General features: G+C 38.3%; 1 protein-coding gene across 1 annotated transcript; it reads right to left on the bottom strand.

The window, feature by feature from the left end:
- Window positions 1-879: 879 nt before the first annotated feature.
- Window positions 880-1,575, bottom strand: LOC141651726 (protein FAR1-RELATED SEQUENCE 5-like). The gene has a single exon (XM_074459427.1). The coding sequence runs from the start codon at window positions 1,573-1,575 to the stop codon at window positions 880-882; it is 696 nt and encodes a 231-aa protein (XP_074315528.1).
- Between the last annotated feature and the right edge of the window lie 17,993 nt (window positions 1,576-19,568).

The following is a 19,568-nucleotide window of genomic DNA, read 5'->3' as shown; positions in this document are numbered from 1 at the left end:
ATGAAGGCAAAAAGTCACGATAAGGAAAGTACCTCACATGACCAATGGTGTAGTCGACCTCAAGAGGTGCGCAATACGATGTGCCGAAACTCCCCGTAGTCGTGGTAGCAGTGGTAGACGGTGTACCGGGGCCCATTTGAGTGGATCGGGGGGTACTATACGGAGTAAAACGAACCGTCGGAGTAGAACGGGGAGTAGACGACGGAGTAACAGGAACCGTCGGAGTAGAACGGGGGGTACTAGATGGAGTACGTTGGGAAGACGCGTTTCTTTGGGGCGTAGCACTGCCTACTCGAACCCGAACCCGTGCATGCTCAACAGCGGACGGATCTCTACTAGTTCCCCTACTCGGACGTCCTCTAGGGTTCTCGTTCACCCGAGGCTCGTTTACATCCTCCTGTTCCGGATGTATCTGAGAGTAAAGGGCATCGAACATGGATGATCTCATACTCGGATCTGCATTCCGAATTTCATCGAATAACTCCTCCAATCGATCATCGTCACAAGTCGGCATTGCCTCCGAACCATCGTACTCCAACTTCCTCCAAAATGCATGTAACACATCAACAGGGACCCGAGATCCGTTTCTAGCAATGCGATGAAGTGAACAAGCACATAACAAACCAAGTGTAGTAGCCTTTACACAACCGCAATCGATCATCAAGGCATCTTCCGTCATCTTGGCACCTCTTTCGAATTCTTCACGCAATTCACTGATGGCATTCTTTGATATTTTTAAAGAAAGTCTGGAAAATAATCGCTGAATCCCCGTCAACCGCCTCGATCTAGATAACTCCAACGAGTGTCGGATCTCAACATGTTGTGTTTCCATCAAAGAATGAAACCGACTCCAGATGCTATCAATCGCCGTTTCGCTATTCACCATCTCTTCAAATTCGCATGAGCCGACTCAACCCGGGATGTAGAAGTATTCCCAAAATGAGTTATCTTGTTCGTTCTATACTTGGCCCATTTTTCCAAGTGCGGGAACCATTGCCTCTCAATATAAGCCGCCACTCCCGCCCATTTCCTTGCCAATTTGCCCCACGCAACATTAAACTTATCTTCGGTCTCCGCCTCGACAACCGCAGTAAACAAGTTAAAAGTTACGTGCTTAGCCCAACTATCCTGTTTCGTGATATCAAGTGCTTTCGTCTCCACGTTAGAATATATATGCCAAAGACATAGCAAGTGAGACAAATCCGGAAAAACAATGGGAATCACGTTCAACAAACCTCCCTCGCAATCAGTAACAATAGCATTAGGTTGAACGGCATCATTGAGCAGGGCCTTCAGTTTCCGTAGGACCCACAGATATTTCTCCTCGGACTCATGTGTCACAAGAGCATACGCGATGACAAAGCTCTTCCCGACAGGTGTGACTCCAACCATCTCAACAAGCGGAAGACGGTATTCATTTGTCTTGTACGTGGAATCGATCATGCCCACATAATAGTATGATCGAAACATCTTAACGGCTTCTGGATGAGCCATGAACACGTGGGTTAGCTCATCGATCTCCTGATCAGTGACCCAATAATGAACGTACTTATGCTGAACCGCAAGTGCTAACATCTGTTGTGCCGGGTTTCTCCCATCTCTTTCCTCGGCCCTTACTTTCTGAGAACGGTTGTAGATTTGTCGCCGATTAGGTCTTGACTTTTCCGGATTCCGCTGATGCAAACCCGCACTAATAATTGCCGGTCTAACGTGAGCTCTAACTTGGGCATCGATATAAGCCAACTCCTCGTCATCAAACTTTGCAAAGTATCTGTCGCCGTCACAATACAACGTTAAAGCATGATTATGAAACCCGGATCTCATCACAAGTAGCCACTTATTCTCTTCTAATTCAACAACTTTCATTGAAAATTTGCAATTGCACCACGCGGTAGCGGTGTTACCCCTCATTAGAGAATCGGCAACCTTATTTACGGGACCTTTTCCACCCATCCGACAAACAAAATAACGTTGTCTCAAATTCGTGTTACGACCAACTTTCTTGTTGCTTGCTCTTTTTATACCAAACCCGAGTCGGAGTCCGATCTCATATGCCCAATTAAACGCTTGAATATTAGATGCAAAGAACAAGCTAGTCTTAAAATGATTTGAGTAATCAATACCGTCTCCATCGTTAATCACCTGCGCACGCATTTCAATAAATTAGTTATTAATTAATTATTTGCTACGGAACGAGTCGGAGTAAATAAAAAATAATATAAAAATAATACAAAGACGGTAATAAGTTATTTTATACAAAACGAGTCGGAAATGTTAAAGATAAAAATTTAATATAAAGACGGTAATTAATTAATTCAATTGTTTTATAATACAAAAACGGTATTTAATTATTTTATACACAACGAGTCGGAAATATTAAAGATAAAAATATAATATAAAGACGGAAATTAATTATTTGAATTGTCGTAAACTATAAAAAATAAAAAAATATAATACAAAGACGGAAATTAATTATTTTATACAAAACGAGTCGGAAACAAAAAAAAAATGAAAAAAAAAAAAAAAATACACGGTTGGACGAAGGAATTTTTCGTCCAGCCCAGGTATTGGACGAAAAATTCCTTCGTCCAAGGCCCATTATGGACGAAGGAATTTTTCGTCAATACCTGGGGCCGACGAAAAATTTCTTCGTCCAGGCCCAGTCCGTGTAATTTTTTTTTTTTTTTTTTTTTTCTATTGCTTTTTCAAATAAATCCGTCACAAAAACTATCATAATTCCGTCTACATTCATGGCATCTATCCTAATTCGGGATTCAAACGATAATAAAACATAAATTTTTAACAAAACTAAATCGTAAACTAACCTCGTTACTAGCTTCATTGTTGGAATCGTTGTTAAAATCGTTCCCGTTCATGTTGTTAATTACAAAACCCGACTTCTTTTTTTGTTTGAAATATTTTAGTGACACGGTGACTTGTGTTTTAGTGAGACGGAAATTGCATTTGTGTTTTGAGACGGAAATTGCATTTTGGTGAGACGGATATGGAGTTATGATATGGAGGGCAAACTTGGAAATTTACGTTAATTGTCGACGATATTTAGTAATTTGTCGACGACGTATAGCAGGACCCTTCATTAATCGATAATCTCAACCAAGTATCCCATTAATACAATTAATATCATAAAATGAGAATTAACACCACGAAACCAATCCAAGCACCACTTATTTCACTAATAATTATTCAAATTGACATTTTTATACCGTACTAAACCCGTCTTATCAATATATGTCTTCTTCCTCATGTCGTTGACAAATCTCTTGATGTATTAACTTGATGCATCGCGTAGCCTCTTGCAATCAACAAATGACATTGCAAGACATCTCCAAAGAGAGTAGCTCGCAGTCTCTTATCTCTTGCTGATGAGAGTGTCGTCGGGGCTCTCAATCAAACACATTTATAATACTCAACAAACAACTAGTTAGCGGTAAGTCGAGGTCGATCCATGGGACGGTGTGCTTTGGGTTCTAAGTCTATCTATATCAATTTATGCTAGTGTCACAATTTGGTTGGGTTTGTAGTTGTGTCTAAACTAATGCAAGCAATGTAGTAGAACAAACAATAAAAGAAAAGATGTAAACAATTGATTAAGAGTGCTAGGATATCATGGGGTCATAGGGGATTCATGGTGTTGATCATACAAACATGTTTACAAGGTTGCAAGCAATTAATGTTGTGGAGAAACCGAGTTGGGTTATATCTTACGGTTCTTAGGAAGAGTTGGGTCCCGGAGCCGAATCGATTAGATTGTACAACACTTACAAGTCGACTTACTTTCCTCCTAATCAACTTTTATGCATGGTCTAACAAGACTCGAGTTGGTTTATATCTTACAAGTCAAGTTGAGTAGATAAGAGATGGTAAAAATGCAAGGATTCATAGGCTTAGCATTTCATCAAACATAACATGTGCATAAAGTTGACATCACAACAAGCAAGCAATTTAATTATGAAAACATATTAGATTAAGCATGAATCAATCCCATGTTGGTTTCCCCTAATTACCCATTAATCCTAGCTAAAGAAACTACTCACTCATTATCATGGGAAACATGTCATTAATGGTGTCAATCATCACAACAAGTATAAACATGATAATAGAATGAAGAAATGAACAATAAAGATTAAAGAGTAAAGGAATTATACCAAACTTGAGAGGATCCAAATAATAAAGCAAAGAATAATAGAAGAAACTTGATTGATTGATTGAAGGTTGTCAATCCTCCAATAATAACCCAATAATCTTCAATTACCCAATAATAAACTTGAATAATAAACTTGAACAATAATTAAGGAGAGATTAATGTGTAATTTGTGGAAAGATTAAAGAGTAATTTATTCTAATCTACTCCTAATCTAATCTAAGAGGAATTTCTAATCTAATAAAACTTGTGTAATAAAACTTGATGGTTTGATTATTACAAAATGGGGTATTTATAGTGGAAATTAGGTGGATGCATTAGGGTTAACTAAGGCTAAAATAGTAATTACACTTTTTAGATTGAGCAAGGAGGACCCGGTATTTTCTGAGAGAAGGGCTTCTCTTTTCGTAGCTTGAAGAAGACAATCCATTCTGTGAAGAAATCCAAGCGGATTGGTGTCGGGACGGGCGGATTATAGCAAGGGAATCCGAGCGGATTTGGAGCAAGACGCTCGGATTGTACCAAGGGAATCCGAGCGGATTTGGAGCAAGACGCTCGGATTGTACCAAGGGAATCCGAGCGGATTAGGAGCAATCCGAGCGGATTGTAGCGGGGGACGAGCGTCTTCAGCGTAAGACGCGGATTGCTGTACAGCTTCTTTGTTTGAGCTCGGATTGTAAAACGGACGTCATTTTCTCATCCGGACTCCTATTGGAGTGATTCAAAAGCCTAGATCGCTTATTTTTTCGACGCCGTTCCATCTAGCATATTTTCAGAGCCAAAGGAGCAACCCTTGGTTTGCGTTCCGAGCAATTTTCTTCATGAATGGCTTCCTTGCTTTTCCTCCTTACTTTAAACCTTATGACCCTTCTATATACTCTTTATTCCTACATCATTGGTCATCATTCTTGCCTCCTCTTCATACTAGTCCATCTAATATCATCAATTAGCTTCCAAATATGCACGAAAGACGGGAATTTCCGCCTTATTATCTTCTTTTCTACAAAACATATGAAATGCGATAGAAAAGCAAATAGGAAGGTTTTGACGGATAAAATGGCCATGAAATGCTATAATAGTATGCAAAATAGGCTCAATTAGGGGACTAAATGTGCGCAAATAATGGTCACATCAAATATCCCCAAACCGAACCTTTACTCGTCCCGAGTAAAGAGGTGACTAAAACTAGACCTTTATTTAAACTAACCTAATAATATAGCCGATATGAGACAATTAGCGGGTCTCACTCCGCCCCTTCAACTCACAACAAGACAACCATGAGGTAGGATGCCTTCTTGCAAGGCAAGGTGGGGCTTGCCAAAATGGCGATACATCCAAACATTTAAGCACACAAAACAAGTAATGGATGCATCTACAAAAGAATAGCCACTTTCCTCATCTAAGTGGCGGAAATTATCTACAAGGGAAGCAATTCAAGAGTACACACTCCTTCATAGATGCAATTTGTTCAAACTACTAAGCCTAGAAGGATACTAATAAATCACCTCCAAAATGTGTCAAGCTAGGGTACCTTTGTCCTCAATCGTTAAATGCTTTTGTCAAGAGTAGACTCCCTATGGCGTTAGAAACACTGGAGGATCGCGGAATTCCCCCTCTTGCCTAGACAAGAAGAAGGGTCGTCCCCTCTCTACCATGCACAAAAATGGATAAGATGGAAAAGGGATCGATAGTATTTGAGTTTCATTTTGGGAGTTTGCTTTCATTGTTGTTTTTCCCCCCAATTTCTTGTGGCATATAACATTTGAGAACACTTTCTTTTTGCCATTTCTTTTGATTTTTGGCTTTTCTTTTGAACATTTTCAAAGTCACCCCAATTAGTAACGAGGGTGCCTTGTATTTGAAGCTTAGGAGTCTATTTTTGCTCCTCTTTTCATTTGATGCATTTTTGCAAACTTTCTTTCACTTTTCATTTCATTGAACTCAAATTGATTTCTTTTTGTGCCCATTCCCTTTGATGACAAAAATGTGGTAGAACATGGATGATGGATGGATGGATGCATGGTTTCAAGGGTCACCTTGGAATAAACGGTAGCCAAGGAGTTATCACACCACAAGGTACTCTCGACTAGGCCTTAAACCATGGGTCAAAGGATACTAGCATGACACATCCTAGGGTGTTTTACAAGCATTCTAACAAGCAAAGTCTTAAGAACAAAAAGCATCTACTAGGACCTATATACACTTGTCAAGCTTCCCAAGTAGACGGTTTCGCAAAATTTTTCTAACATGCAACTACATGCCATGATGCAACTAACATATAAACATCCTAATGCAAGTGATTCTACCAACTAATATGACATATAAACTAAATGCAAGTCCTAAGTTCACATTGTTATACCGCATCAATCAAAATAAAGCCACATAGTCATTAACATAAAGAGGAAAAAGGAGATTGGAAAGATCATACCATGCGGTCTTTAATATCCTCATGTCTCGGATGTGGCGTAGTCAATCAATGTGAAAACGGATGAACAAACACAATATATACAAAACAATATATACAAGTCTACACTACAAAGGAAATGAACATGTTTTTGGATTTTTCAATTTTTCAATTTTTATGGTTTTTGATTTTATGAAATTAAAGAACATATTTTTGGGATTTTCAAAAAATTTCAATTTTTATGTATTTTTGGAATATAAATTCCCATCCCCCACTTTATTTTGGACATTGTCCTCAATGTAAATGTAGGAGTAGGAATGAAAAAGAAATACAAGTTTTTGGATTTTTGATTTTTTTGAAATAAAGTACAAATGCAATGATATGGTATGAATGAATGCATGCTCTAACTAAATGCAATCCTATATGATATATATAACAAATGAATGCAATCTAAACTATACTATATGATGCATGATTTAAACTATGATCACTTATGATCAAACCTCCCCAAACCGATTTAAACATTATTTCTAGTGTAGAAATGAATAGGTTTGGCCATTAGTGACTATGCATGAATTCTAGTCTACATGCAATTATCTATATGAATTACAATGCAACTATACTATGAACTAACTAATGTAAATGCAATATGAAATATAATACAAATGCAAGCTTAATGTATATGTAAATAACTAAATGCAAGTGGAAATGTAATGCAAAGTGAAAGGAAAGGATATCTTACAAATGGTGGTTTGAGGTAGGACTCCACCAAACTATGTTAAAATTGTAAAGGTTCTTGTCCATAGAGCTCAAGGCTCTTAGTAGAAGATCAAAAGCTTGTGAACAAGCTCCAAATAAGCATAAGTATGGGTTGCTCCATTTGAACACGAAATTTGGCCAAGGAATTTTGTCATATATCCTTTCTTTCACCTTGTCCTTGGCACTAGAGCTTTCCCGATGCTTCAAACCAATTAGCCCATGATTCTTGTCATCATAAGGTAAGAAGTATGGTTCATGGTTGCCCGGAGACTTCCACTCACTACCCTCTCTTTCACTTTCGGTGATGATGATAGCACTTTGATTTGTCAATCCTTCCAAAGTAGAAGGAGAATTCTCATAACATTGATGATCGGATACCTTAGGAGTTGAGATTGTGGGTGCCAAACCTCCACAAGCACGTTCATTTGCAATTTTGTTCTTGAGCTTCTCCACCAAGTACCCTTTATATGATGTTTTGACCTTTTGGATAAGGTCCACCATATCATCTCCAACAATCATAGGTTCCATGGTGGGTGCGAAAAGGTCTTCATGGTCAATAGGAAAGAGGAATTCATCTTCTTCATGGAAGCATACCTCAAACTTCTCAAGGATGGGCTCCTCAAGTAAGGCAATCTCACAACTCCATTCCTCTTCTTCATTGCAAGACACATATCCCGCACAAGCTTCTTCCATAGGCTTGTCATCGTCGCTATCTCCATAAGAATCATAAATGGGGGCTTCACTCTTCTTCACCAACTCATTCTCCAACACCTCAACATCTACTTCAAATGACACACCCTCATACTCACAAAGGCTAAGAGTATTTGGCTTACTCAACCTCATGTCTTCATCATCAAATACCACACTTTCATACTCACAAGAGCCCAAAGAGGTTGGCTCTTCCCACTTCTCATCAAAGGTAACTCCTTCAAACTCACATTCATGGTCAATGTCCAAGGAGTGGTGGGGGGTGGTTTCTTGGGATTCTCTCATTTGGGCAATTTGAATCTCCAACTCCTCACTTTGGGCAACAATGCCTTGAAGAACATTGTCCCACTTTTGGCTCTCCTCTAGCATTTGTTTGAAGAAGTTTTGTTGATCTCCCATCATTTGGAGAATCATATTTTCAATGGGTTCATCTTCTTGTTGTGGGTAGGTGTGAAAGTGGTTGTATTGTGGCAATTGAAGTTCATTGTGAAATGGGTATTGGGTGGGGTGATTATGGTGGGAAAAGTTGGGGTAGTAGTTAGGATTTTCATTGTACAAATAATAAGGTAGGTTTGTGTTGACTTGCTCCTCAAACTCCCCATACCCATAGTCATACTCAAAAGATCCACCACATACTCCATGTACCAAGTCTTGGGTCATCATAGCTAAGACAAGGAAACAACTACAAGCATGGAAACTACACAAAAATGGTAAGAACAATCCTTGAGGAACAAGTTCCTCAAGGTGAAAGCACAATTAAAATAGACAAACAAATAAGAACTTAATCACATAGCACCATCCCCGGCAACGGCGCCATTTTGATGGGTGATGTCGTCGGGGCTCTCAATCAAACACATTTATAATACTCAACAAACAACTAGTTAGCGGTAAGTCGAGGTCGATCCATGGGACGGTGTGCTTTGGGTTCTAAGTCTATCTATATCAATTTATGCTAGTGTCACAATTTGGTTGGGTTTGTAGTTGTGTCTAAACTAATGCAAGCAATGTAGTAGAACAAACAATAAAAGAAAAGATGTAAACAATTGATTAAGAGTGCTAGGATATCATGGGGTCATAGGGGATTCATGGTGTTGATCATACAAACATGTTTACAAGGTTGCAAGCAATTAATGTTGTGGAGAAACCGAGTTGGGTTATATCTTACGGTTCTTAGGAAGAGTTGGGTCCCGGAGCCGAATCGATTAGATTGTACAACACCTACAAGTCGACTTACTTTCCTCCTAATCAACTTTTATGCATGGTCTAACAAGACTCGAGTTGGTTTATATCTTACAAGTCAAGTTGAGTAGATAAGAGATGGTAAAAATGCAAGGATTCATAGGCTTAGCATTTCATCAAACATAACATGTGCATAAAGTTGACATCACAACAAGCAAGCAATTTGATTATGAAAACATATTAGATTAAGCATGAATCAATCCCATGTTGGTTTCCCCTAATTACCCATTAATCCTAGCTAAAGAAACTACTCACTCATTATCATGGGAAACATGTCATTAATGGTGTCAATCATCACAACAAGTATAAACATGCTAATAGAATGAAGAAATGAACAATAAAGATTAAAGAGTAAAGGAATTATACCAAACTTGAGAGGATCCAAATAATAAAGCAAAGAATAATAGAAGAAACTTGATTGATTGATTGAAGGTTGTCAATCCTCCAATAATAACCCAATAATCTTCAATTACCCAATAATAAACTTGAATAATAAACTTGAACAATAATTAAGGAGAGATTAATGTGTAATTTGTGGAAAGATTAAAGAGTAATTTATTCTAATCTACTCCTAATCTAATCTAAGAGGAATTTCTAATCTAATAAAACTTGTGTAATAAAACTTGATGGTTTGATTATTACAAAATGGGGTATTTATAGTGGAAATTAGGTGGATGCATTAGGGTTAACTAAGGCTAAAATAGTAATTACACTTTTTAGATTGAGCAAGGAGGACCCGGTATTTTCTGAGAGAAGGGCTTCTCTTTTTGTAGCTTGAAGAAGACAATCCATGCTGTGAAGAAATCCGAGCGGATTGGTGTCGGGACGGGCGGATTATAGCAAGGGAATCCGAGCGGATTTGGAGCAAGACGCTCGGATTGTACCAAGGGAATCCGAGCGGATTTGGAGCAAGACGCTCGGATTGTACCAAGGGAATCCGAGCGGATTAGGAGCAATCCGAGCGGATTGTAGCAGGGGACGAGCGTCTTCAGCGTAAGACGCGCGGATTGCTGTACAGCTTCTTTGTTTGAGCTCGGATTGTAAAACGGACGTCATTTTCTCATCCGGACTCCTATTGGAGTGATTCAAAAGCCTAGATCGCTTATTTTTTCGACGCCGTTCCATCTAGCATATTTTCAGAGCCAAAGGAGCAACCCTTGGTTTGCGTTCCGAGCAATTTTCTTCATGAATGGCTTCCTTGCTTTTCCTCCTTGCTTTAAACCTTATGACCCTTCTATATACTCTTTATTCCTACATCATTGGTCATCATTCTTGCCTCCTCTTCATACTAGTCCATCTAATATCATCAATTAGCTTCCAAATATGCACGAAAGACGGGAATTTCCGCCTTATTATCTTCTTTTCTACAAAACATATGAAATGCGATAGAAAAGCAAATAGGAAGGTTTTGACGGATAAAATGGCCATGAAATGCTATAATAGTATGCAAAATAGGCTCAATTAGGGGACTAAATGTGCGCAAATAATGGTCACATCACTTGCACCTCCTGCGGTCGACGAATCGGGTACATTGCATAATAACTCCAAAGGAGAATCGAAATGATCCGACCGGAGTAAGCTTCAAATCTTCATGTGGTCGACGAATTGGGTACGTTGCGTGCAGGGATAGCTCCAAGGAGCGTCGAAATGATCCAACTGAAATAACTTCAAATCATCAAGCGGTCGACGGATCGGGTACATTGCATGACAACTCTGAAGAGAGTCGAAATAATCCGACCGGAGTGAATCCACATAGGTTGATAAGCTTGATGTTAAGTAACAACATAACCTGCACGCAATAGTACTAGCAAAGAAGCACACAAGCAACGAGGTGGGGCAATATGTACATAATGTTACAATCTATATAAAGTTCAAAGAAAGGGGCCGGGCGAATAAAGGATATGGGAATACTACCTCGAAAAGACGATGATAAACAGACTCCTAATAAAGAGCCGGTCCACCAAGTATATAATTAACAAATATGAAACTGCAAAGTTAATGGAACACAATGCTTCACTTGGTATTAGCACCTTGAAGATTTTTACATTAAAAAATGATAAGAAAAAGAAAAAAAAAATAGCCAAACAACAAGCAGCCAAAACTTTCGCAGTGGAGGATGATGTATGAAGTATTTTAATCATTAACACTCATATGGCCATATCACGTACTCCTCATTGTCATAATTCCAAGCTCTTAAGTGCTTCGTTGAAGCTAGCTATCTATATAAGATAGAAACCACCGCGACATCACAATACTCGCACGTGACCATTATATATCATCAGGCCGGCAGAAGCGACGAGGTATGTGTGACCTTAACCACCATCCAAGCAGTGCCACCGTTGTCACTTCTGCAAACGTTGTACAAAAAAAGAAGGCATCACAGCTCTCTGATCGATAACGAAAAACTTAATTGTGAAAGATCATAGATCCTAATTCGACTCTCTAATTAAAAACAAATTATCTCATAATATGTTCATTTAGTGATCTATGTAACATGCATGCAAATATAAAAGCATAAAATTAAAGATTAAGGAAAAATAATTTCCTTACATTGATATTTATGGTAATATGGGCATAAATTAGATCACCTTTCTAGTTTGTTCTTGTGCTAAATAATAAACGATGATCCTCCTAGAAAAAATCTTCAAAAAGAAAGTCTCTTTCAAGTAGCACCCAAAAACAAATCACCCAATAATCTAACAAATACTAACTAGATACTTGTTAAATCTACCCTTGATAATATGAAAATATTACTAACAATATTAGTGAATATTTATTTTGTTTACTAACTAATCTTAGTAAAAGCTTTTATTATTTTAGTGAGAAGGATAAAGATCACATGCAAATGTTCAAGTGAAGTGGAAAAATGAACATAAGATGGAGTAATAAAGGGGGGAGTGACCGGTTGAGTGGGGGAGTAGTGGAGTGTAGAAATTGTCTTATTTTATGTCCAATTACGTATCACATGCAAAAGACATAAGATAACTTGTGGAAGAATAAAAAATAAAGTGTAATGATTATGAATGTAATCATCCACTACACTCTAAATTACACGGTCCAATTGCCCATTTACGGGTCCATATCGGTTCTTATATTTGTCGCACAAATACGTGTAATTTTACTTTAAACATCGCTTTATGTTTAAATGCTTCCCTATTTAATTTCGTTCAAAACACTCCGTAAATATACGTATACCGCTACACGTATTATTTACGTACTAATATTAATCACATTAATCAATTAGTATAATTTTAGTGAATTAACAATTAATTGACTAAAACCCGTCTCATAAAATTTATTATTTAATTATCACATAATTAAATAATAACTGCCGCTCCTCGAGTTCGCAACTCGAATTCTCTCTAAAAATAATCGACTAACCTTTTAGTCTATAAATCAAGGGACTAAATAAATTGTATCTCATACAATTAATTAGTTATCAATTGGGGTTCGTTCCAATAGGTGTGACCGAAAAGGGGTCGATTGATCACCGCTGCCGTCTCACGACAATAACGTCAAACTCTAGTTAGCCAACCGTTATCGATTTACGTTAATCAACTGACGAGGATCAAATAATTAAATATCCTGATGATATTCCTTTAATGAGATTTATTATGTAAACGCACTATTGTGGAGGACACTAACTCCAACAATCTCCCACTTGTCCGACACAAGGTGTGCGCTACCAATTCTCTTGTCCGTTTTAATCTCCCACTCAATGCAAGGTGTCTTTCAGGTCGCACTTGCACATGAACATATCGTGAGTGGTTTTCTCGATCGGGAGTGTGACTACCTGACCGGAAAAATCTCCCACAGATTACTTCCGAGCGTGGCCACGCATTTGTAGTCATAAACTCCTCGAGTAGCCTTGAGATATAGTTACCCAACGTGGGCGGACAATTCCTGTATGCCATATCTATCTTTGCCCAACACAGCTCATCATGACTCAGAAGATGTCCTTTTGGCTTCCTTTCACGGCACGACCTAGGACAAAAACCAAAGTCACTCAGAAACTGCATTGACTTGGATAATAGTCTCCAGTCAAAAGAATCAACTCATAGGAACATCTTAGAGATCCCTGCCATGACCAGGAGTCTATAATAGAACTTTAGAGACTCTCTAAATGGTCACTGTCCGGCAAAGTGTCACACACTCTGCCTATGTAATCGACTAGTCATCACGTATGACCACATGGTGTTGAACAACCATCAATCGACTTACAATCTAGTCACTCCAAGCCGTCACCTCATTAAGTGACTAGGGACAAAATACAATGTTCATCTTGTTCACTTGAATAGTGTTCAACATTGTGTCCACAACTTATTCAGATAAACAAGGTATTAAAAATTTAGTCATACTAAATAAAAGATTCAAAAATGAATGTAAAAACAATGAATGCGATTATCATATATATAATAAGAGATACACTATCCAATTATTACATATCCATAATCTAAAGAAAATCTGGTACTCGTCTCAATCCCATTGCAGCGACATGACCATGATGCTTAGCCTTTGATAAAGGCTTGGTTAAAGGATCAACAATATTATCATCTGTCCCAACCTTACGAATGTCAATTTCCTTCCTTTCCACATAATCTCTAATTACATGGTATTTCCTTTCAATGTGTCTAGATTTGTTACTAGACTTCGGCTCTTTGGCTTGAAAAATAGCTCCACTGTTATCACAATATAGAGTGATAGGATCTTCGGCGGAATGGACTACTCCTAGTCCCTCCATGAATTGCCTAATCCAAACAGCTTCCTTTGCAGCCTCGGACACGCTGCAAGGTACTCGGCCTCTTGTTGTAGAATCCATGATAACGCTTTGCTTGAAGCTCTTCCAGCAAACAGCTCCTCCATTTAGCATAAACACATAGCCGGATTGGGATTTCATATCATCCCGATCGGTCTGGAAACTTGCATCCGTGTAACCTCTTACACGCAACTCAGTTTCTCCTCCAAACACTAAGAACGAATCTTTAGTCCTTCTCAAGTACTTAAGGATGTTATTTACGGCTATCCAGTGACTCTCACCAGGCTTGGCTTGATAACAACTTGTCATGCTCAAGGCATACGCAACGTCGGGACGAGTGCAAATCATAGCATACATGGTAGACCCAACAACGGAAGCATAAGGGACGGTCTTCATGTGTTCAATCTCCTTAGGGGTAGAGGGGGATCGTGACCTGCTCAAAGTAATCCCTTGGCCCATAGGTAGAAATCCTCTCTTGGAGTCTTTCATATTGAACCGGTCAAGAACTTTGTCAATATAAGCTTCTTGACTCAATGCTAGTATCCTTTTGGACCTATCCCTATAGATCCGGATACCCAAGATTCGTTGTGCCTCTCCCAAGTCCTTCATCTGGAAGTGTTTTCCTAGCCACTCCTTAACGGAAGTGAGCGATGGAATATCATTCCCAATGAGCAATATGTAATCCACATATAGGACAAGGAATGCAACCTTACTCCCACTAAACTTCATGTATAAACACGGTTCTTCCACACTTCTAGTGAAACCGTATTGTTTAATAACATGATCAAAGCGATGATCCAACTCCTAGATGCTTGCTTAAGACCATAGATGGACTTCTTAAGCTTACACACCTTCTTAGGGTTAGATGTATCCATAAAACCTTCTGGTTGTATCATGTACACCTCTTCTTCTAGAATCCCATTCAAGAAGGCGGTTTTGACATCCATTTGCCAAATCTCATAATCATGAAATGCGGCAACCGCTAAGATTATCCTAATGGACCGAAGCATAGCGACTGGAGCGAAGGTTTCGTCATAGTGTAAACCATGAACTTGGGTGAAACCTTTTGCCACCAATCTAGCTTTGTAAACATCTACATGTTTATCCACACCGATCTTAATTTTATATATCCATGTACACTGAAGGTGTCGCACTCCCTCGGGTAAATCCACCAAGTCCCATACTTGGTTCTCATACATGGAATCCATTTCGGACCGCATGGCTTCTAGCGAAAACGAGGAGTCGGGACTAGACATGGCCGATTTGTAGGTAGTGGGTTCATCACTTTCCAAAAGTAACAAAACACCATCCTCTTCGATGTTACCAAGGTAGCGGTCAGGTGGATGAGAAATCCTACTTGACTTTCTAGGAACAATTACCGTTTCAGAGGAAGAGGGAATGCTATCCTCCACGTTCTCCTCTACCTCATTCTCGGTTTGTGGCTCTCGAACTTCGTCAAGTTCAAATTTTCTCCCACTCTGTCTCCTAGAAATAAACTCTTTTTCTAGGAAGACAGCATCACGAGCCACAAACACTTTGTTCTCGTGTTTATTGTAGAAGTAATAGCCACGTGTTTCCCTTGGATATCCTACAAAAAAGACATTTGTCAGACCTGGGTGCAAGCTTATTGTCAGACTTGATCTTGACGTATGTTTTGCAACCCCAAATACGCATGAATGATAAATGAGGGACTTTCCCTGTCCATATCTCATATGGAGTCTTATCGGCCGCTTTAGTCGGGCTTCGATTTAGTGAAAATATTGCAGACAAGAGGGCAAAACCCCAAAATGAACTAGGAAGCTCGGTTAGACTCATCATAGACCGAACCATGTCTAATAAAGTTCGGTTTCTCCTTTCGTCCACACCATTTAATTGTGGTGTGCCAGGAGGAGTCCATTGTGAAACTATACCACAATATTTTAGGTGTGAATCAAATTCAGAATTTAGATATTCACCACCACGATCAGATCGTAGGGTCTTAATCTTTTTATCCAATTGGTTCTCTACTTCATTTTGAAATTCTTTGAACTTGTCAAAAGCTTCACTCTTGTTCTTCATTAAGTAGACATACACATATCTACATAAGTCATCAGTAAAAGTAATGAAGTAGTGAAAACCTCCTCTAGCGGTAATGGTTAATGGTCCACACACATCCGTATGTATGAGAGCCAAAACCTCACTAGCTCGTGTCCCTTTTCCCGCAAAAGGTGCACGAGTCATCTTGCCTAAAAGGCAAGACTCGCATATACCATAAGATTCGAAATCATATGGTTTGAGCACTTTTGATGAAGCAAGTCTCTTAATGCGTCTTTCGTTTATGTGGCCTAAACGACAATGCCAAAGGTAGGATTCGTTTGGATCACCCGTTTTGAGCTTTTTAGTTTCCACATGATAAACGTCATTAACATCATTTAAAACATAAATGCCTCCAATTGAAATGGCCTTGCCATAAAACACATAATTTAATAAAAAAGTACAACTATTGTCCTTAATCGTAAAAGAAAAACCTTCCGCGTCTAACGCGGAAATGGAGATGATGTTCTTGGTTAAAGTTGGTACAAAATAACACTTATTTAAATACAACTCTAGACCACTAGCTAAAGTGAGCACATAGGTCCCCACGGAAACGGCCGCTACTCTAGCTCCATTGCTCATGCGGAGACCCACATCACCTTTTGCTAGTGCTCGCACGTCCCTTAAACCCTGCAAATGATTACAAAGGTGAGAGCCACATCCGGTATCAAGTACCCAAGTGGAAGTGCAAGCATAATTAACGTCTATCACATAGTGAGAGGAAATCATACCAATAGGCTTCACACGCCCTTCCTTGAGATCCTCCAAGTATTTGGGACAACTCCTCCTATAATGCCCCTTCCCATTACAATGGAAACATTCGGCCTCGGAGAGTTTGACACCTTTTGCCTTGGGATTTCCATTCTCAACGGCTTTCTCTTTTTCCTTGTCTTGTTTCTTTGACGATTTCTTGAATTAGGACTTTTCCTTCCCCTTTCCTTTCTTAACTCAAAGGGACATGTTCTTTAACTTCATGGTTAGAACATCCCCTTTTTCACTCCCACTAGCTTCCATGTCCCTCTCCGCTTGGGTGAGGAGTGCATGAATTTCATGATAACTCTTATCCATGTCATTCATGCTGTAGTTTACCCTAAAGTGGGCAAACTTGGTGGGAAGTGAGTGGAGGATATGATCCACCTCAAGATTCTTAGGAATCTTACACCCTAGACGCTCTAGGATGTCGACATATTCGACCATTTTGAGTACATGGGGACCAACCTTTTGGCCCCTCTCAAGCTTAGCTTCAAAGAAGCGTGCCGCCGCATCTTATTGATGGACTTTAGGTGTTTGTGAAAACATAGTAATCATACGAGTAAATATCTCGTACGCATTTAAAGAAATGCATGAAAGCTTGAGCTTTGGGGACATCGACCATATCAACACATTCTTGATATCATTCGACATCCTCACATGATCATCATAGGCGGTCCGCACCGCCGATGAACCCCTTGGACCGGGCTCGATGGGAGGAGCATCGGTCAAGTAAGTGAGCACGTTGTCGGACAACGCAGCGCTTTTGATGTTGGATTCCCATTCAAGAAAGTTACTACCGTTATCTTTTAAGATACATTTGTCCATTACGGACCTTAGCCATAAATCTTTGCCTAGTGAAGTAGTCGATGGAGTTGAAGAAGTTGCCATTGCGAATTAAAATGCTACAACAAATAAGGAAAAAATTAACATCCATTGTTTTAAAAATTACTTGTGAAAACATGTTTAACAAGTTTTAGCATTTATATAATTATCTCCCACTAAATTATATAAATAATTCCAAGACCCAAATATTAAACAAAAATGAGCATCGCTTGGGCGAAACATCCCATAATCGTGTAAATTCGGTAAGTCAACGGTTGACTAATTCTACCTCTAGAACTCTTGGTTGACAAATTTCCTTAAATTCATCTACTAGCCCCGGAATACAATACCGTCTTATACCCCGTTGAGTCCAACCAATTTTGGCACATGATAACCGTTTACCACCCTACTTACCCAAGGTAAAAAGAAAACACCCCGCTTGGGCGAGCGTGACTCTAATGAACAAGGGATTCATAGGTGTTACTAATTGGTAAGGCTAATCTCAATTTTAGTTATGTGACAGATCTTGTCAATTTAGTCATAAATTCCCTATAAGTGAACTAAGTCGGTGAATGTAAATGAGGTGAATTGATAAACGCGAAAATAATGCATGTGAATGGCGATTTTGGCATGCGCGAAAATAAAACAAGCAAGCAAGTAAGCATATGAAAAAAAATCCTAGTATGGCCACCTAGTTAATAAAAACTAGTCTATTACATTTCGGAAACCAACTCCTTGGTCCCTTGCCTCTTCATAGGAATATCTTCCAAAAGGGGCTTCTTCAAGTGGGATTTGGAACACCTTTGCAAAAATAGACTCCGTCTCGATGTAATCCGTCTTTTGGAAATGCCGGTAAGAATAACTATTACAATTTAAATTACATAGCTATTCCTATTATACATTAATTAATAAAATAAATAAAACTATTAATTAATTACAAACCGACGATACGAGATCGTATTTAATTACAAACAAATCGCTATTCCCATTCATTTCGGGTAATAACGATTAAAATAAACTAGGCCATACTAGGTACAATAAAATAAATACTTTAAATAAATGACAATAATTCATTCAACTTAAATAAATATGCTTAAAATGCTGTAAAATGATGCCAAAATCGCCCTATCTTAACAATCGTAGGTATCCATCTCAGTTTTGTGGATTTAATCGATTTTTAACTTGTAAGAATCAATAATCAACTCTTAAATATCATTTAAGTCCAAACTAATTGTTCAAACTACTTTGGACCTCAAAATTTGTCCTCACTAATTTAATGATGAATAATTAGTTTGATTTGGTGATATTTTGCTAATTTAATCGGTAAAATCATAACTTTTAAGTAATAAATCTAAAATAATTGAAACATTACCCAAAAAATTGAAACAAATTTTTTGAGTATTCTGGAATACTCCCAAGAATACCAAAATGTCATAAAAATTGCCCAAAAAGTCGGATAAAATTTTATGAAGAAAAAGATCGATATTTATCGGTTTTTAACCACAAAAACCAATAAACATCAAAACAAGGTGAAATCACATTTTAAATTTCACTTTTAACTTTTAAATCATATTTTTAAATGTCCATAAATTTATCATGGGCAGAAACAAAAGTTTCGAGTATATGATTAATTTATTTCACTTTTATCGACTTTTATATCATAAAATCAATAAATATGCAAAACTTCAAACCAACCTTCGAAATTTTACATTCAAATTGTAGAAAACATGCATGAAACACCATAAAAATTTCATGACCCGAATCAAATTTTAACTATTTTTAGTTAACTCTTAGCCAAAATACGGCATTTTTGACTCGGTTTTCTACCAAAAATCATTAAAAATTGCAAAATAACTTCATAATCACCAAATTTTACCACAAACCTTTTGAGA

The sequence above is a fragment of the Silene latifolia genome, chromosome 4 (assembly GCF_048544455.1).
Source record: "Silene latifolia isolate original U9 population chromosome 4, ASM4854445v1, whole genome shotgun sequence".
Taxonomy (NCBI): domain Eukaryota; kingdom Viridiplantae; phylum Streptophyta; class Magnoliopsida; order Caryophyllales; family Caryophyllaceae; genus Silene; species Silene latifolia.
Note: the sequence above shows the minus strand (reverse complement) of the source record. Positions and strands in the feature narration are given on the sequence as shown.